Source organism: Quercus suber, unplaced genomic scaffold (genome assembly GCF_002906115.3).
Source record: "Quercus suber isolate HL8 unplaced genomic scaffold, Cork oak 2.0 scaffold_529, whole genome shotgun sequence".
Classification (NCBI taxonomy): Eukaryota; Viridiplantae; Streptophyta; class Magnoliopsida; order Fagales; family Fagaceae; genus Quercus; species Quercus suber.
Window position 1 is genome coordinate 9653 of NW_027069978.1, and position 20797 is coordinate 30449.

General features: G+C 36.7%; 1 protein-coding gene across 3 annotated transcripts; it reads left to right on the top strand.

Annotated features, from left to right (window-relative positions):
• The first annotated feature begins 276 nt into the window (after positions 1 to 276).
• Positions 277 to 15278, top strand: LOC112034389 (uncharacterized). 3 transcript variants are annotated; one of them, XM_065763874.1, is made up of 9 exons: positions 384 to 710; positions 1033 to 4122; positions 4213 to 4299; positions 6174 to 6326; positions 7621 to 7784; positions 7867 to 8014; positions 8473 to 8595; positions 8704 to 8791; positions 14646 to 15278. In XM_065763874.1, exons 2-9 carry the CDS (start codon positions 1111 to 1113, stop codon positions 14822 to 14824), a joined length of 3954 nt encoding a protein of 1317 aa, XP_065619946.1. In that variant the 5' UTR covers positions 384 to 710; positions 1033 to 1110; the 3' UTR covers positions 14825 to 15278. The 3 variants fall into 3 exon arrangements, 2 of the variants coding, with proteins under 2 accessions (XP_065619946.1, XP_023922974.1); XM_024067206.2 differs by having other exon boundaries at positions 385 to 710; positions 1117 to 4122; XR_010625109.1 differs by lacking the exons at positions 8473 to 8595; positions 8704 to 8791; positions 14646 to 15278 and having other exon boundaries at positions 277 to 710; positions 7697 to 7784; positions 7867 to 7926.
• The last annotated feature ends 5519 nt before the right edge of the window (positions 15279 to 20797 follow it).

A 20797-nucleotide genomic window follows, 5' to 3' on the forward strand; every position in this document is an offset into this window, starting at 1 on the left:
AAACAAATATTCTATTACTATCCCACATTTCTCATTCACAATCACATATATAATAAAAAAATGAAAATTTTTGAAAAAAAAAGGTAATCGGGAACCATCGGTGGCGACAATGGTTTGGTCATCAAAGACATTAGGAGGTGGACAACAAGGGGCAGATGTGGAAGTTAGGTTGTTAAGAATGGTTTATAAAAAATGAAAGCGTAAATTAAGTGCCTATATTTGAGGGTTAACAGTAAAACAATTTACATTTTTATTGGCCCCAAACACCGATAAATGCGAAAAATATTTCACAAAAAGTAATTTCGGTCAAACCAAACACAACAAATTTTAAATGATTTAGCAAAATATTGAGGTTAGATTTGTTCAACTTCCAAACTTAGGCTTTATTTAGGGGATGTGAGAGATAAACTTCAATAATAAAAAAGGAAAAAAAAGAAAAAGAAAAAAGAAGAAGAAGAAAGTAGTTATTAGTTGAATGAATGAAAAGAGTTAAAAAGGCAAAAATGAAAGGAGTATAAAAATAAGAATAGTGCGGGCGTGGGTGTTGCTTGGTGTGTGGATGGACGCCGCTTAGTTCTCGGCAATGTCGCTTCCCAACTCCGACGCTCCCACATTCAATCCTCCTCCTGTCGTAATCCACGCCTCTCTCTCTCTCTCTTCTTTTCTCATCAAATTCTTCGTTTCAAATCTCCAAGAACAGCAACCAACAGGTACGCTCATACCATTTTCCATCTGTATGAATGTTCTTGATTCTCAATTTTATCCTCTTATTTCATCGATGGAAGATCTAATCCAAATTATACAAGTATTTTTGTTTATAAAATTTGATTGGGTTTGGTTTCTAGGGATTCCGTGATCGGATTTGGAATGATGTATGCATTATTTATGATCGATCAACACATATATATATGTATAATAAATTATTATTATTTTTTTTTGTTGGCTTGGCGCAAATTGAATTCTGAATTTGATAAATTAACGGTAAAGGAAGAGAAGTTGAGAGTTTAATTTTATGATTGTGAGGAGGTTTAGGCGATATGGAGGATCGTTGGAAAGTGTATGATTAAAATTTGTGGGTGAATTGGTAATTGAGAAACGAAAGTGTTGGGTATGCAGATAAATAAGTCTGATACACCAATGGCTGGTGAGGCGGCTGGCCCATCAGCTCAAAGGATCCATCAACAGCAACCAACTTTGGTCATGCCGAATGTAAATAACAATGTTTCGGTACGGACGGGGGAAGAGTTTTCGCTGGAGTTTCTTCAGGATCGTGTTGCTGCTAGAAGGGTTCCTGCTGTAGCTAATTCGGGTCAAAAGCGCGAAAAGAGGGCCGTGCTTAATTATGATCAGAATGGCCAGCTGGGGTATGAGGATCTCACTGGTATTCTTGGGTTGAGGAGAATAGATTCCGAGACTACTTCTGATATGTCTATGTCTGAGTATGCATCTGCAAGAACGTCTTTCAATGCCAAGGAGACGGAAAATGGGGCTTGTGTTGATAAATCAAGCAAATACTACAAGGAAGATGGTGATAGTGGACATGGGTTAAGGAAGGCTTTTGGTGAATTGAATTTCGAACGGACTGGTATGGGAATACCAATACCTCCACCACTTCATAAATCTGGGTCCCCTCATTCCAACAACTGTCCTGGGTCAGGAGTATCTGGTGGTTCTCATTTGGGGAAAATGCCCCAAATGAAGTTCCTTTGCAGCTTTGGTGGAAAAATTTTGCCCAGGCCCAGTGATGGGAAACTCAGATATGTGGGTGGTGATACACACATTATTTCCATCCGGAAGTGTATTACACGGGAAGAGCTTATGAAGAAAACGTTGGGTATTTGCAACCAACCTCACACTATAAAGTACCAGCTTCCTGATGAGGATCTTGATGCGCTTATATCTGTGTCTTCTGATGAGGATCTTCAGAATATGATAGAGGAATATTGTGGGCTTGAAAGGCATGGGGGTTCTCAAAGACTCCGGATCTTTTTGGTTCCTCTTTGTGAATCTGAAATTTTATCTTCTTTTGATGGAAACACTATTCAACAGAACAGTCCTGATTACCAATATGTTGTTGCTGTGAATGGGATCCTAGATCATACTCCTAGGAAGAACACTGGTGGGATGAGTTCGGCAAGTGAAGCAAATAAGCTCGGAACTAATTTGAACTGCACTCCTAGCTTTCATAGAAGTTCTCCAACTGCCCCAGCTCCGTTGGAGTTAAAGGGTGGTTTTAATGCTTTGCATCCTGCTCAGTTCTTTAATCAGTCCCAGAATATGAGCAGGTCTCCCAATCATTCTCCTCCTCGTTCTCCAGTTCCACTTCTGCAGGAAGATTCAAAGAGTGTTCATATGCAATTGCATGGTGATAACTCACGCAAGAGTAGCAATGAGAGCAGCAGTTCTTCTTTCACTACTCAACTACCACCTGAGGACTCCAGCACTAACACTGCTGGTTCCAAATACCTTCTGCAAGGGGAGGTTACTTTAATGAATCATCACCACCCTTATAAACAAGTTGATGTCGGCCAGCCAGAGCATCCTCATGGAGAACATATTCACAACTGCAATTCCAGCAAAGAAACAACTTCTTCCGTTGATCGAAATGATAGTGACTTTGATGGATTCTCCTATGAGAAGCCAATGCACAAGGAAAGGACATTCCACTCTGAAAAGCCAACCTCGCGTCCAGAAGATCCACTGGGTCTCTTTTCCGGATCAAGTGACTCCATTGATTCTCATCGTAGGATGTCACATGCATTTTCTGATTCAAAGCTGAATGAGAATGGAGGGAGCTCTGCATACTGTTCGCAAGAAGGAATGAGCCCATTGTCTCCTCTGAACTTTCCAAAGGCTCAGCCACCTTTACACTTACGTCCCTCACAAGAAAAGCCACTGCAACGAAATGAGAATATGGGTCTTGTCTACCCTCAGGTACAGTATATGTTAGTGGATGTTGACCCAACTGGATCTCAAAGTAGACTGGATTTGCTGAATTCTTCCACATGTTCAGATATACCGAGCTGGAACAAACCTATTTATAAGGTTAATGGTGGTGTTGATGACAAATACCCAACATCTGGAAAAGATTTCAGTAAATCTGCTTTCATTACACTGAACCACTTGGAAATAAATTCATCAACTTTGGAAACTATGGAAAGGCTTGATGAAAATAATCCCTTTCTGTATCAAGGTGGAAAACTTAATGGAGCTCCTGCCACTGGATTGGAATGTAAGAACATATTGCCTAATGTAAATTCCAACCTAACTTCCAGTTTTGGTGTTGATACACCTACACAAGAGTTGCAAGTCTCAGGCGATGTGCTTCCTGAATCCTCAGCCATTAATTTCAAGCCTTTTGTAGATAACATAATAGAGCACCCCAAAAATTTCCAAGAAGAGAAGACCCCTCCTGATCTTGTCATGAGCCAAAGAACTGCCAATGATCAAGACTGTGATTTGACTACAAGAGTGATTGGTGAACAAGAAAAAGATATTTCAGGGTTTGGGAATTCTGAAGTTGCAGGCTTATATCCAAGTGCCAGACAGCAGTCTTATGATGAAAATTCTTTGTCTGATCTAATGTCTGGGTCAATTTATGGCCTAGCTTCCCATGCACCTCCATTGCTTCAACCTGTTGGAAGTCAAAAAGACATGGCTGTTAATGAGCCCAAGCTAATGAGCTCTATAGATTTGTACCCATCTGCTGTCCATGATGATTCTGATTTGAGCTCAAACTTGAATAAGAATGACCATACATTGATTGGGAATCCAACTGAAGATGCTTTGTTTATGAGAGAGTTTTCTCTCCTAGATGCCGACTTTGTTAGTTACCCTTATCAGAAGGTTGAGAATTTGGGCTTTGGAGAATCTGTTTGTGAGAAGTCAAATGTTAAAGACAGCACATCAGAAAATCTAAATTTCCCTATTAAAAGTCATGAAAAAAATCCACTGGAGTCAGTTATTGGGGAAGATGTGAATGATACTATTCATTCTCACGTCCAGTCTTTGTCAATTGCTGTGCCATACATCCTTGATGAAACCAGCAGTTATAATATTGATTTTGGATCCCCTGCTGCAACAGAGGTGGAGGGCAGTGTCATTCCAGAGTTCGAGTCTGAGGTGAGATTGCTTGAATTTGGTTAGAGTCTGTGGTTTTGTAAATTGCAGATGTACTAAAAAGTATGAGTTTCTGCCTGCTTTGCTTTGTAGGATGCTAAGGCTGATGATGAAGACATTACTTATTCAATTAGTGATGCAATGATAGCTGAAATGGAAGCCAGCATATATGGCTTGCAGGTTTTATACTACTCTCTTTATTTATTAATGGTTTACAATGAGTTTAATTGTATGCTCTTTTGATTGCAAAACCATATTTTATCTTCTTATTTGCTGACAAAAATTGCTCTGTACTGCTGGAGGCTGTGGCAATACATTAGTTTTGAGAGACTTTTAGGTCTTCATGGTTAACGTCTAGAATACTATTCAGTACTCTTTTTTTTTTTTTTCATTTCCAAAAGTTATTGGTGTGTTTTGATAATTGTTACACTTATGAGGTGAGTACAAACATGTAAGTTGAGTTAGCTGTAATTTAAGATGAAAGTAATAAGATCTGTAACCTTTTTAAAGCTCTTAATGAATTGTGTTATGACCACGGAATTAAGTTAAAGATGGTGTACACCCTTCTAAATTCTAATAACTTAGATGGCTTTAAGATTTGAACCGTTAAAGGTGCATATTGCTAACTGTAACTTAGCTAATGATTTACTTTGAATAAAAGAATAGAGCTCAAAAAGAGAATAAAATCTTTGTTGAGCTCCAAAACCAATTTACCTTAATATTTATTTTCAGTTATGTTGATTCAACCAAGCCATGGTTATGGTCTTGATCCAGTGTACTCACCACAGAAAAAGGGATCTTATATGTGCTGATTCTAATTCTTGCCAAAAGAAGTGAAAGAACTTCATAAGCATTCAACTTATCTTTGTTTTGTCATGAATGTGTAATTTTTCCTTTAATTCTTTCATACTATAAAGTTTGAAAAGACATTGTGATGCAATTTAATACTTCAACTTAGAAATGTAAAAATTGACACGCTGTGTTGGTTTTGAGACTAAATTCTCTGCCAAGGAAGGTGCTTTCTTGTTATAAAGCTTGGTTCACAGTTTTTACTATAGTCAAGTACCTGTTAAGTGAAATGTTGATTTATCTTTTTATAATTGTGTTTAATAAATTTTAATCTTCCGCAATAAGGGAGAACCTTTAATGTGAAATCTACTAAGGATTCAACCTTATGTTCGGTATGACCTTGTCAATCTTGGTGGAAGTTTACACTTAAAATAGGAGTAGAGTTAGTGAAGGTTTTGGATTTTTGTCACCTAGGTGCTGGGTGCATAATATGAATAGTCTTTGCTAGTTGGCTAGGCAATAACTTACAAAGGCAAGGATCAAAGGGTATTTGGCATTTCTGGAAAGTGGAAGTCTCTATTTGAATTTGTGTTTCTTTTATTTTTTTTTGATAGGTGAATTTGTGTTTCTTTTAGTGAAGCCTTTAGTTGCCTTTCTCAATTTTCTTTTCTTCTTAACTAAAATTTTAATTCCTCACTAGTTAGATGAATTAGGCTGTACCTTAAAAGACAAGATTTCTTTTTATACTTCTGATGGTGTCTAATTTGATGTTAAGTATTATGGAATTTTATCATGAGGATTTTATGGGATTAGATTACTATTTAAATTAGGAGCTGATTTTCCTTCCTTATTCAATATAATTTGGAAGCCCTATTTAAAGGACCTAGAGAAAACATTATGGATACATATGATTAATTAATACAATTTCTTGTTGAAATTTTCTAATGGCTTGGCGCTGATTCCTGGCAATTCTAGGCGCTGATTACAAGCAACCCTAGGTGTTGATTCACAGATTTATCCTTCCTTTTTCTGTTCTATTTGTTTTCCCAATTTCCTTTGAGTTTTTGTCCTGCATCACATAGTCTGTTATTGCATTAGGTGTGTGTTGGTTGTGATAGAAGTATTTCTGAAGTGCTGTGTCATCTTTATATATATGACAAGCTTTCTGGCATTTTTTTTCCCTCTGTTAAGTTTCCTATAATGTGATAGTTTTATTTATTTATTTGTTTTTTAAATATGATCAGCTTTCTGAATCTGATATACAGATTATAAAGAATGCTGATCTTGAAGAACTACGAGAGTTAGGAGCTGGTACATATGGGACTGTTTATCATGGAAAATGGCGGGGAACAGATGTTGCTATAAAGAGAATTAAAAAAAGTTGCTTTTCAGGTAGATCGTCAGAGCAAGAACGCTTGGTGAGTATAATGCATAATTTTCTTCTCAGTGCTCTTCTTTAATATTAGCAATGAATCAGTATCTTCTCTAATTTTTTCCACAATTTTTGGGGAAGTCTTATTTAACACACTATAAATGACCTCTGAGCAAGACTCAAATGGATAATACTCATTACCTTCATCTTAGGCTCTTCCCATTATCATCAGACACTGTTCGGTTTCTTGGGCATCCTTTACAATGTGTTAATTACCTCCTTGTTGTACCTGTATGTTTTGACAGTGCTTTGTCAATGGCTAAATTATTTTACCACCAAAGGGCTCCACCTTAAGCTTTGTGAGTACCACCTCTAGGAACTTAAACCATTTTTTTAAAAATAAGTATTCTATTGAATTAGACTACATGTACAAATGAACACAATTGAGTCTAAAGAACTCGAACCAATAGCTTTGATACCAATTTTCTTTGGAAAACATGCAAAAATAAAATAAAATAGGATAAGTAGCACCACTAACTACAAAATTTAATGTGGTATGGCAAACTCTTTGCCTACATCCACGAGTAACGCCAACCAAAAACCTGTTGTCAGTAATAACAATTATAACCACATGTTAACTTTCATAAGCCTCACAAATATAAACTAACCCAAATTCCCAATACACCCACAGGTTCTCCCACATTAACAAACTCTATCACTTGACAATACTTTTTCTTCTAAACTTTACACTCACAAATACTTATGTTGCACCACCCTCTACTTATTGGGATTACCATACCTCCTTACTTTTCTTATCAATGTGAGACTATCACTTTTAATAAGATTAGTGCATCTCCTTATTATTCTTCTAGTTGATATGGGATTCCAGTTTCAATAAGGAAATCTCTTATTTCTCCGATCCTGGGTAGATTTTTACGTCTTGGTTATACCTTGCACAGCATATGCACATTTATCCGTAAGTCTTTTTTTAAAATAAATCCTTTATATTAGAATGTTATATTTTCTTCCTATTTGAATAAGAGTAAAGTTTTCCTTAAAACCAAGTTGGAGAAATCTCCTTCAACCCATTACATAGTGGTTCAAATGATCATTGTTTTGTGTATTTTATTTAGATGATTCATTATGTCAACTTAAAATGCACGACTTTTAAATAGATCATGTGACAAAAAGTTTAGGTAGATGTTTATTTGAGTTGCTATTTGAGGGTTGGTAGAATTTTTCTCCAAAAAATCCTGTCTTTTAAACAAATTTTGAATTGTCAATGACAGCTGACCCACTTGTGAAGTTAGTAATATATATATATATTTTTATTGTACTAGACAAAAGACTTCTGGAGAGAGGCGCAGATCCTCTCTAATCTTCACCATCCAAATGTCGTTGCATTTTATGGTGTAGTACCAGATGGAGCTGGAGGAACCCTGGCAACTGTGACAGAGTTTATGGTGAACGGGTCACTTAGGCATGTCCTACTTAAGAAGGATAGGTAATTTAGCTTTCAAGTCTTTACTGTATATTTGCTTCCAACAGTTATCTATATGTTTTCTCAAATCTTGGGATTTATGCAGATTGCTTGATCGCCGTAAAAAGCTTATAATTGCCATGGATGCAGCTTTTGGCATGGAATACTTGCATTCAAAAAATATTGTCCATTTTGATTTGAAATGTGACAATTTGCTTGTTAACCTGAGGGATCCACACCGACCCATATGCAAGGTAAAATATGATAGATCTTCAGATGACACTATGCTCCCTAAGTGCTTTACTTGATGTTAAAGGCTATTAAAGTCATAATGAAATGAACTGCAAATCATATAAAAACCAAGAGGGGTAGTTTCCACCCTAGAGGCTCTATGGCAACATAATTGGGCTGAAATGAAATCTGCTGGGAACCTTTTGGTAATGCAGTGGCAAACCACACTTTTTCAAAGTACAGGTTTTTTATTTTTTATTTTTTAGACTTTACTTATTTCTAGGTACAGCCTTTTCAAATGACCCCATTTTCTAAAAGCTGAAAAATAATCTGTACCAAATGGGCACTTTGAAGTTTTGTGGGATTTTGTTTGGGAATGTGCTGCCAATTTCAGTTAAGTTCTCAGATTTACTGCTTTGATTTTTTATTTTATTTTATTTTATTTTATTTGATCATAATTTCCAAGTAATTGTTTTTGCAGGTTGGAGATTTTGGGCTATCAAGAATTAAACGCAACACTCTTGTATCTGGTGGTGTGAGAGGAACCCTTCCATGGATGGCACCAGAATTGTTGAATGGTAGCAGTAGCCGGGTCTCTGAGAAGGTTAGTAGGACCATATTTTATGTTTTAGTGAAGTAAATGAAGGATTAAATCATTTGTTGCCCAGCCAAATGGTAAAGCAATCAACTGTATGGTGTATGCTTTTGACAGGTTGATGTTTTCTCATTTGGCATCTCAATGTGGGAGATATTGACCGGTGAGGAGCCTTATGCAAATATGCATTGTGGTGCCATTATTGGTAAGTTTTATATCACTGAACAATAAATAATTGCTGATTGTGAAATGCACATTCACGTTTTTGGTTTTCGGAAGGGACATGAAATAATATTTAATAAATACATTATAGTCTTTTAGGTAAAATGGAATCACTAGCAAACTTTCTGAGATGATTATACAAAAAAGGGGATGAAGTCGTTTTCCTCATTTGAAAATTATTTTAGTTTGTGTAACTACAACAACAACAAAGCCCAGTCCTAAAGCTATGGGGTCTGTCATGGATCCTCAATCCACTAATTTGGGTTATTCACATGTGTTCTTCTTTGCTATTCTATCCTATACGAAATCATTATCTATATAACATCCTTAATTAATATGTGATCTTTTACTACTTCTATTAGTGTTATTTTAAGTCTTCCTATGTGATGTGGGAGCACAACCAAAATTATTATAGAATATATTATTTCAAATTATGTTTATCTCATATGAGATTGATTATTGTAGACTCTTATTTTTGAATTCAAATTGGGATTAGATTTGAGTTTAGGTATGGATTAGCTTAAGTTTTAGATAGGAATATCTTTTATTACTAAAATCTCTATAAGAGGGTTCTAGATGGTTGTATTTTGAGAGACGATTGATTAATGGAATTTAATTTCAAATTGGAGATTTTCTACCCAAAATTTTCTTGCTTGCTGCTGATTCTAGGCACAACCCTTAGGTTCTGACTCCTAGGGTTATATTTTAATTTTCTTGTTCTCTTATTTTCCTGAAACCTTAGGTGTTGATGCCTAAGTTTTTCTTGCTTGGTGCTGATTCTAGGCAACCCCTAGGTGCTGATTCTTAGGGTTTCTTTTTTTTGTTGATAAGCAAGAAAAGTTTGTGTAGATAAAGCCACTGTGTGCAAAAAAAAAAAAAAAAAAAAAACCCAAAGGGAATACAAAGTACAAAGAAAAAAAAAGAGGAAACATAAAAGAAAGTTAAGTACAAGGGAAAAGAGAAATAATAAACAAAGGGAGGGATTCACTAGATGTGAGTCCCTAAGGCCTAGACTAATCAAATAGAGAACCACTGAAAGAAGCAAGCATTTGTTCTCCTTAATTATCCACATCTTCAAATATTTGCCTATTATGCTCTCTCCATATACACCACATCAAGCACAACGAAACTAAATTCCAAATTTCTGACAAATGCTTTCCTAACCAATTCCACCAGCCAAAAAGAATATCTAGTACTGTTCTTGGTAAAACCTAGGAAACCCCAAAAGATTTAAGGACAAAACACCACAATTGATGAGCCTTCTCACAATGAAGCATTAAGTGATCCATAGTCTCCTCACAATAGCAACACATGACACACAGTCAACAAAAGCAAGATCCATACCTCGTAAATTGTCACTTGTGAGAATTTTATCTCAAGCTGCGGTCCAAACAAAAAAAATAAACTCACCGATGGGCCTTAATTCTTCAAATACCTTTTCAAGGGAAGACATTGGAGTGGGAACCTTGCAGCTCATTAAAACGCGAATGGATATCAAATTCTCCTTTCTTCTTTAATTTCCATCTCATGTTGAATGTATATTAGATTCCAAAATATGAACGAAATCCACCTCTAATCCAATTCCTAGTCATTCATATCTTGAATGAAGCGAACGTCCCAAGTCCTCACTTCCACCCCTTGTCTTGTCAGTGAAGACTGCTTCTTAGGGTTTTTTTTTTTTTTTTTTGCCCTCTTGATTGTCCTACATCACTCTGTCTCTTGAATTTGATCGGCTAGGTTTGGATTGTTCAGAACCTTTGAACGTGACTCTATTGGCTATATTGAAGTCTGTTGAGACCTAGGAAGTCAAGAATCTATTTTTCCTTTTGGAAGATGGTCATTCTGGAAATCATTCCGGTATGTCACCATGGTTTCAATTCAAGTTTCTGGAATTTGGCTCTTTTTTGAGAATTTGGTTGAAGGTTTGGAAGAACGGACTTCTAAAATGGGAAAGGTGGGTTTCTTTTTGCATCTCTACTGTTAAATTCTCTATTCTTATTAATGGAAATCCTTGTGGTTTCTTTGAAAGTTCTAGAGGTATAAGACAAGGTGATCTGTTATCCCCTTTATTGTTTGTCATTGTTATGGATGCTTTTAGTAAAATGTTGGATAAGGCAGCGAGAGCTAGTCTGATGTCTGGTGTTAGGGTGGGTTCCAAAGGTAACTCTTTGCAAGTAACCCATCTTCTCTTTGCTGATGATAGGAAAAGGCGGTGAGGGATGGTCTCATGTATGGTGTCAGAGTGGGCCCCACCGGTAACTCTTTGCAAGTGACCCATTTTCTCTTTGCTGATGATACCTTGGTCTTATGTGATGCTAATCTTGGTCAGATTTTGTTTCTCTGGCTGGTGTTGTTTGGTTTGAAGTTGTTTATGGGCTGAAAATTAATATGGGAAAGTCGGAATTAGTCCTTGTGGGTGTGGTTCCAAATATAGCAGATATGGTGGATGTGCTAGGGTGTAAGCAAGGCTCCTTCCCGATGAAATATTTAGGTCTTCCGCTGGGTGCAAATGTTACAAATAGTTCTATTGGGAATCCAATTATTGAGAAGATGGAGATGAGATTAGCAGGATGGAAACGATTGTATCTTTCAAAAGGAGGTAAAGATACTTTAATTAAGAGTACTTTTTCCAATCTTCCAACTTAATTTCTCTCTCTTTTTCCTATCCTGATGGAGGTTGCAAACTATATTGAACAACTTCAACGAAATTTTCTTTGGAGTGGTATGGGGGATGAGAAAAAACACTCACCTGGTGTAATGGGCTATGGTTTGTGCTACTCTTCATTTTGGGGGCTTGGCTATTAGAAGTTTGAGAAGTTTTAACAAAGTGTTGTTTGGAAAATGGTTATGGAGATTTGGGAATAAGCGATAGGCCTTGTGGAGGAGAGGGATAGGGATAAAGTATGGTTGTGGGTTGGTGCTCTCTTCCCGTTACTGGCCCTCATGGAGTGAGTTTGTGGAAGTCTATTAGCCGTGGCTGTCCTTTCGATTGTCACATCCAGTTTGAGGTTGGGGATGGGCTTACTTTTTAGATTTTGGCAAGACATTTGGTGTGGGGTCTCCCCCTTGAGATTGAACTATCTGGAATTATTTGCTATAAGTCGAAATAAGGAGGCTTATGTGGCTGATTTGATGAAGTTCCCAAATGGTATTCTCTTCTAGAAATTAAATTTTGTAAGAGCCATTCAAGATTGGGAGTTGGAGTCCTTATTCAATTTCCTGGATAGTTTTCATAGAGTTTCTTTGAGGGGAGTTAGGGATGATAAGATTTGTTGGAAACCTCCTAAGGGAACTGGTTTTGCAGTTCACGTTCACTCATATTACCAGATTTTGACAATCAGTCCTTCCCATGGAAGACTGTTTGGAAGCCTAAGGTCCCTTGTAGAGTTGCTTTTTTTTATTATTTGGACTACAATTTTGGGGAATATTTGATAATCTTCAGAAATGGAAGATTTTGAGTTTAGATTGGTGTTGTATGTGTAAAATAAATGGGGAATTAGTAGACCACCTTCTTATCCATTGCCCTCTTGCTTCTGATTTGTGTTCTATTGTGTTTACTTTGTTTGGCATTCACTGGGCTTTGCTGAAGACATTGGTGGAGCTGTTGGCAAGGAAAGTTTGGGTGGCATTAGAATAGTGCTATTTGGATGGTTGTCCCTCATTGTTTGATGTGGTGCATTTGGTAGGAGAGGAATAACCGGCTTTTTGAGGATTTAGAGAAAACAGTTTTAGATCTTAAACTCTTCTTTTTTAAGACTCTTTTGGATTGGGTTTCAGTGTTAGGCTTTTGTTTTTTATTTTATTTTTTAAAATTTTTAGTTCATGGTTTCATGGACTTTTGTACTTTATGCACTTGATTTGTATTTTGTCTCTGATTTATACTTTTTGTATACCTAGGTGACAATGACACCCTTCTTCTTTTTTAATATATTTTTTTATTACTTATCAAAAAAAAAAAAGAAAAAAAAAAAAGAGGAAGTTTTTTAAAGTTAGGGGTGGCCCCCTATTGATGAAAACACAAGGAAGAGTTGATTGGGATGGTTTGGTCATGTTTAGAGGAGAACGGTTGATTCACAGGTAAAAAAGAGAGAGTTGATTCAAGTTGCGAGAATGAAAAAATTGTAGAAGACGACCAAAAATAACATTAGTAGAAGTAGTTAAAAAGGAAATGTCAATTAAAGAAGTAATAGACACCCTATAAAAAAAAAGAAGTAATAGAGACTATGACTTTGGATAAAATGGAATGGATAAAAAGAATACATGTGGCCATCCATGGCTGACCCCACAAAATTTGAGACTAATGCTTTGTTGTTGTTGTCAAGAGTTCAACTCAAACTTGAGGCTCATGGTTTTATGGCTGTAGTGGCAACACTGGATTGAGTTGTAAAAAATGCTGTTTCGTTTTTTTGTGCCTAGTGCTGTGACATGGGACAAAGGAGCTCCCTTAACAAATTGACATGGACAGCAGCACAGAGATTTTTATCTACATTTAATTATGGCATATCTTAACAGAAAAGATTGTTGTGTGAAGTTCTATAGGATGAGAAGGGTAACCTAGGCTATGGTTTAAATCTTACCAAGAATGTTTGAATTTTGGAAGGGGTTGAGGGGCTGGAAACAGGATTAAAGGCTGCAGGATTTTATTTTGCAGCAGATATTTTTGGAGAACTAGGGATATTTGGGTTAGGGATTGGTGGTGGAAAAAGTCTTGAAGAATAGGTTGGATGAAGGTCCAATTATAGAGCACCAAGTGAGGTATGTTTTGTATCTCAAACAGGTGAGAAAATGAAGAAATTTGGATCTGAAAAGGGCCATGAATTATAAATCAGGAACTGTCACAGAGCTAGTTTTGTGGGTTTGGATGCTAACAAAGGTTCAATCGTGCTAGGGTTTTTGACCTATGGATTTGAATGTTCTAAGGGTAATGAATTAAGGTCTGGATGCATGGATTCAAGTTGCTCAAAATTATAGAAAAAGATAAATCTAAGTGTTGTACCTAATTTTTGATGCAGCAAGGGCAGTTGCAAGAGTAGGAAAAATTGGGGGAGGAAAAATAGTACAACCCTAGGCTTCACCACCTAAGGTTTTCTTTAATCAAACACCAAGCACTAGAAGGAACTTAACCAAAATTGTACTAATCCATCATAAGCCATTCTCAATAGTATATTTTGGGCCTTCTATATAGAATTCCAAAGTTACATCAAACATGGGAATAAAATAAACTCATAATGAGATTTTACATAACATATGGAAATAGAATCAAATAGCAATAAATCTCTCTAGCATTAATCAGTGTTAATCAACATCAATCATGGTCAATCTGTTCCAACAAGATCAATCAGCACTGATAGCTCCAATTTGGTGTCTGCACCAGTTTTACTAAGCATCAAAAGGGTGGCGATGCTTATAATTCTTTAGTTGCAATTGGGACTTGGTGTGTTAATGGTGCTGCTGCTGATGGTCAAGTTATCACTAGTAAAGCAGGTTTTACATACTTGGACAAAGTTTTGATGGAAAACTTACGTATAATGTAACTCAAGATTTACATTTTCATTTATAATACTGCATTTAGAACACCAAAGATGGAGGAAAAGAGATCAATATATTAGCGAGCTCACATTATTTCTCTTAAGGACATTTTCCAACGAGTATCTTATCAATTTTTATGGGAACCCTTTCATTCACTTGCTAATCTGCCTGACTACAGACGTGGTTTCTTTCCGAATTTTTACAAGTTATCTTTTATTGTTTTACTCTGCAATCCTAATTTAAGAATATTAATAGCTTTCTATCTTTGCTTAACTATTATTTTGTGACTTGTTATGTTGTGAGTGAAGGTGGAATTGTGAAGAATTCTCTACGACCTGCAATTCCGGAACATTGTGATCCTGAGTGGAGGAAGCTGATGGAACAGTGCTGGTCTCCTGACCCTGAAATCCGGCCATCATTTACTGAGATAACCAACAGATTGCGTTCTATGTCTATTGTGCTTCAGTCAAAGGGAATGGTCCGGTGAGGCGTGCGAAGCCCAATGTTTCCTCATCAATTGATAGTGTAGATATGCACCTATTTTTTTTCTTCATGTACCAGGATTTTCTAGTATCTTCAAGAGAAGTGAATGGGACTGAGGATCAAAGCTTCAAGGCTGAGCATGAGTCCAATTTGATGATTTATTGTTTCTTCTCCCATTGTTAATAACGATATCTCCATTTGTTCATTCTTTTTTAGTTTTTAACAACACAAGGTAGTAAATGATGAGAGGAGCATATATTGTCCCATGCTTAGTTTGCTCATGTTTTTCCCAGAAAACCCTTTGTTAATATGTACATACGAATACTAAAGGCATAGATTTGTGCATTGCTGTATCTACTTCACATCCGAATTGTGAGTCTTTTTGTCCTCTACGTTTTGAGAGGTGGAGATGTAAATTTACCATTATTGTAATGTAAAACAGTGAGGCTTAAATGTGATTTTTTTTTTTTTTCCTTTTCCTATTGTTAGATGATTTTTTCTTGTATTTATATTAGTTAAGATTTAACTGTAACATTATGTCTTAAGATGACTCTTTCTCGGATTTTATCCATTTGAAACTCGCATGAATACTTTATGATGCCAATAATATGTTAGGGACACCATTTGTAAGGAATAACTTAAGCATAGGAAACCTTTTGCAGCCCTGTTCCCTTACAAGTGTGTTTTGCATAACTTAACAATTTTTTTGGATAGATATGGTAGAAATTCAATATATGACGATCGGTTTCATGATAATTGTTTTTTTATTATCAAGTCAAGACATCAATTAGTTTTTAGTATAAGCAAGGTTCAAGCATGAGATTTCTTATTCAATAAGAAGAGATTTTATTAATTGAGTTAGCTAGAACGCTCTAGCTCATCGCTAGGATTGGTGTTTGATGATACATGAAGCTCAATTTAAAAAAAAAAAAAAAATTTATGGGAAATAAGTGAATTTAATTCCGTATGAAAAGTGAAAAATATATCATGGAGAAGAACTTGTTCTAAGAAATAAGTACTCTCTTCAATTCAAACAGAAAAATCATTAATGTCAAAGACATATTTTGCAAACAAACGTGTAGGTTTATTACCCTGCCTACAAAGAGGGCGGAGTTTAACACGACGAAAATCATGTAGGGGAGATTTCAAACCATAAACAACATGTGCCACCAAACAGGGAGAGGGAGATTGATCACTAAGAGCATTGTAGAGAATCAAAGAATCACTCTCAATAACATAGTCATAGATCCCCATCTCAAGAGTAAAATGTAGACCCGATTCATGAGCTTTTGCTTCAGCTTCAAGGGCACCTAGAGTAGCATCAATCTTCTTGCTCAAAGCGGCAATTAAATGGCCCTTCTCATCATATATGACTGCACCCATAACAGCTGCCTTCTGGCCCGCGAACACTGCACCATTCACATTGAGTTTAAAGGAAGGAGCCCTAGGAGGAACCAACTGACAATCTAGCCCCTCAACAGTGGCTGAGGGGAAGAAAGTTTCCATACGAAACTCTTCAAGATACTGAATGCACCATTTTGTTATTGCTGAACCCTCCTTTCTAGCCCCTCCATGTTGGACTTCATTTCTATTGGTCCAAACGACCTATGCAATCATAACAATAAGATCTATGTCCTCACAAGTCCACTTCTCGATCATCATCACCCTGTATAAGAGGTCCATAAAACTATGGTATTGAGTTGTAACAATCGATTTGGACAGATTTGTGCATCTCCAAATCACCTGAGCTCGTGGGCATGATCAAAAGATGTGGCTCAGGAACTCTGAGTAACCGTGGCAAGTTTTAGACAGGTCTTTTTGGATAACTTTCCTTTTAATTAGTTTATAGGCACTGTGTACATTAAATAGCCTATTTGAAGATTCCTCCCAGATTAACTTATCATCAGGCATTCGAGAGTTGAGAGGAATTCCAAGTATGGCTTCGACTTCATGAGGAACAAACACTCGATTACCAAGCTTGCATTCCAATCCCCCGTGGCATGGTTCATAAGCTCACAGACACGAGCAACAGGGTGGAGAGTGTTCAGAGGAGATATAACCCCCTGTAGGTTGATGGGATTGTCAACCATTTATCCTTCAAACCTGAGCATTCATGACATTACCAACCTGTCAGCTAGCGCAAGCCAAGCCTAACTAAAGGTTGAGTCGCCAAAATGCTACACCATGCATGTGAAGGGTTATTCCTCAGAGAAGCTTGCACAAAATCACAATTTGGGAAATACTTTTCTTCAAAAACTCGGTCCAAAAGAGAGTTATTGGAAGTTTGCAATCTCCACCTTGTTTGGCGAGAAGTGACATATTGAAAGGTTTGAGTTGTTTGAAACCCATATCCCCAAGAGCCTTTGGAGCACACAATTTGTCCCAACTAATCCACACCATCTTCCTTTCATCCTATTTCTAACCTTACCAAAAATTTCAGAGCAAAATGTTAGCCCATCACAAAAAGAATCAAGGACCTTGAAATAGCTCATAGTGTATGTGGGGATAGTCTGTTGTAAACACCTTATTTTGTACCCCTTACGACTCAAGCTTCCACTCTCCAAAGATGACATCACTTGGAGGCCTAGGGTTGATTTAGGATCCAATTTTGTGAATTTTTAGCTTGAATGATGTTTTGGTGAAGAAAAACCTACAGAAAAACCCTAAGGATGCGCACACATACTGAAAGCATGCGTACGCATATCCCGTGTATGCCTATGCATTTAGGTTTCAAAATTTTGTAAGGAAAGTTCTTGTAAGTAAAACTATGTAGAGCAAATCCCACATCGATTGAGAGCCAACCTACACCCTTATATGATCACTATAAAAAAAGGCCTCAAAGGCACTTTTACCAAAATATGTTAAATTCACTAGAAAATAATGAATCAAAGAGGGAGTTTTTATTCTAAAACATCCTCAAGGATGCTCTTTTACCAAAATAGGCCGAATTTGCTTGCTCGGGACCTATTTTGGTTCGAGTTTCAAAGCTTACTAACCTTATTGGTTTTGTCTTAATTAGATTGACTGAGGGGAATGATCAAATCAAAAGTTCAAAGGAGTTCTAGTGTGAGGTAAAGGTTTAACTTCTCACTTTCTTGTTTGTTTTATTTATTTATTTATTTTTCATATTTTATTGCTTTGATATCCTCTTTGTTAGTCTAGGTTGTTTAGTTTATGTATTTGAAGCATGATAGGTTGCTAGAAATTGCTCTTTTGTGTGTTGCTTCTAGGTGTGTATGCGTGCGCATACTTGAAGCATGTGTACACATACCACATGTATGTGCACACATGTTCGTGCCTAGAAATCCAGATTTAGGGTTTTTCATGTTTTCCCTGTTTTATTTCGCTTTTACTCACATGTTTAACTTCTATTTGGTTTAGTTCTTGCATGTTTAGGACCTAGGTTAGCGAGATAACATGCTTTATTTGTTTTAATTGCTAGATGAATGATTAGGGTTTATATATTGAATGAATAATATAAACATGCATATGGACATGAACATGCATCGATGCATAGGTGCTGTGATGCAATGAGGTAAGTGAGGTAAGTCATGCATAAGTCATATGAACATGCATTCGGTTGTTTGAATATGATATGGTTGAGTGTTGTGATGATGTCTTCAAATGATTAAATATGCTTGATGCTTGATACCATGATCTCATATGCTATTGCCTTGTGAATATTTTTGTGACTTGTTGCTTGCTACCCTTGGATATAAAGCATGATTTATTAGATGATTGAATTTGGGATAATATGCCTTGTTGTGTGCTAGATGTGTGTGTGTGTGTGTGAGAGAGAGTATAAGATGAACATGTTAAAGGACCATTTGATGGGATTAGGATTTGGAACACAATGAGTGAAGGCCGGCTTACAAGTTGAGTTTTCCATTCCCACACCTAAACTCCGAACACGTGCTTTGATAAAGATGGTAAAGATTAGTCCTTCCACAAGAGTGCTACCCATATGGTTCCTAAATCTACTCTAGGCAGTGACCATTTTCACCCTCCACCCGGTTCACTCTAGGCCGAGGCTCACTTCCAACGAGGAAATCACTCGTCGCAGGTGCTTACGCCCACACATGTGCCATAACCTTTTTTAATACTTCCTTCTTAACTTTGGAAAGCAATTTTTCATTCCACCCTGCTAGTTTCTTAGCAAGCTTTTATTTTAGATTAATAGAAGTATTCCTTTTATTCCGCCCTACAAGGGAGGGGAGGCTAAGATACTTTTCATGTTGTCGAATAACTTGTGCACCAAATCTCTGTATGATATTCTCTTGTATTTCTCTTGCAGTGTTACCACTAAAAAGTAGAGAAATTTTTTTCCTATTAATTCTCTAACCTAAAGCTTTCTCATAAACAATGAGTTTTCACTGTAAAGAGTCACACTCTATTGTAGTTGCTTTACAAAAGACAAGGCTATCACCCACAAAAAAAAAAAGGTGGAAAATTTTGGACCTCTACACATAGAAACACCTTCCAAACTGCCTACAACAACTTCTCTCTTTAACAAAGTTAAGAGCCCTTCTGCACATAATAGAAACAAGAAAGGAGAGAGGGGGTCCCCTTGCCGTAGACCCCTAGAAGGGGTGATACAACCTCGAGGTTTACATTAATTCTTACTGAGTAGTTCATTGTAGATATGCATTGCATCATAAGCTTTCTCCACTTACTATTTAAACCCAATTTTTTCATACTTTTATCAAGGCATACCCATTCCACCCTATCATAGGCCTTACGCATATCAAGTTTTAGAGCCATCTCCCCCACCAAGCTATCTTTCTTATGACTTATATGTTGCATTGTCTCAAAAGCCACTAAGATATTATCAGTGATCAACGTTCCATGCATAAAAGCACTTTGGAGATCACTAATAATAGATGGTAAAAACATTTTAAGCCTATTTGCAATTACGTTAAAGGCAAGCTTATAGATAATATTGCAAAGGCTAATAGAAATTCAGTCACTTTCATAGGGTTTTTTACTCTAGGAATTAAAACAATATACATTTCATTAAACTATGGAGGAATGATACCCAGGTCAAGGAAATCTGATATCATTTTCGTGATAACTTCCTCGATTGTAGGCCAGAAGTGTTGAAAGAACATATGAGGCATTTTGTTTGGCCCCAAGGCTTTGAGGGGATACATTTCTTGAGGTATTTCTTGATATCGCCTGCATGGAAGTCCGAAGTTAAATCATTGTTCATAGCCTATGAACTTTGGGTTCTACTGCATCAAGTAACTTCGTAAGCTCAGATGAATGGGAAGTGGTGAAAAAGTTCGAATATGAGTTTTTAACATTCTTATCCATTTGCTCGATATCATCTTGCCATATATCATTATCATCAACCAACCCCTCAATCAAGTTTTTTATATATCTACTTGAAGCCCTAGAGTGGAAAAATCTAGTATTTTGATCCCTAGCATGTGGCCAACCAACCCAAGACCTTTGATTCCACATCATATCCTCTTTATCAAGCCATAATTTAACTCTACTAGTGTCTCCCTTAAGGCCTTAATATTATCGAGTGTTGTAGGTAGTAACTCCAAATGTTCCAAATGCCTTTGTAATTTTGTAATTAGATTACCCACTTGGCCAAACTTCTCCTTATTTTACACTTCCAGTTGACTTCTACTCGTTTCTAGACAACTTTTAAGGAGAAACTCAGAGGCTAAGATAAGTCCCTCCTCCCAAGCCTTCACCACATCACGTCTCTGGTCTTTTAGCCACATGGACTTCAAACAAAATAACCTATGTTGCTTTTGACAAACAAGGCATTGGGACTGGATTAAGAAAGAAAGGGCTGTGTTCAGAAGAGGGCGAAGCGAGCTGATATAATTTTGATTTTGGGAAAAGAGAGATGCAAATCAGCATAGCTAGAGCCTATCCAATTGATCCCTAAATTTTAAGCCATCCCTTATTTGATATATCCAAGTAAACTATAAACTATGGCCTAATAAACTCAATGTCTTTG

Coding starts and splice junctions, on each gene's coding strand:
- LOC112034389 (XM_065763874.1), top strand. CDS start 1,111: ATGCAGATAAATAAGTCTGATACACCAATGGCTGGTGAGGCGGCTGGC. Junction 8,015..8,472: donor CACACCGACCCATATGCAAG/GTAAAATATGAT, acceptor TTGTTTTTGCAG/GTTGGAGATTTTGGGCTATC. Junction 8,596..8,703: donor GTAGCCGGGTCTCTGAGAAG/GTTAGTAGGACC, acceptor TGCTTTTGACAG/GTTGATGTTTTCTCATTTGG.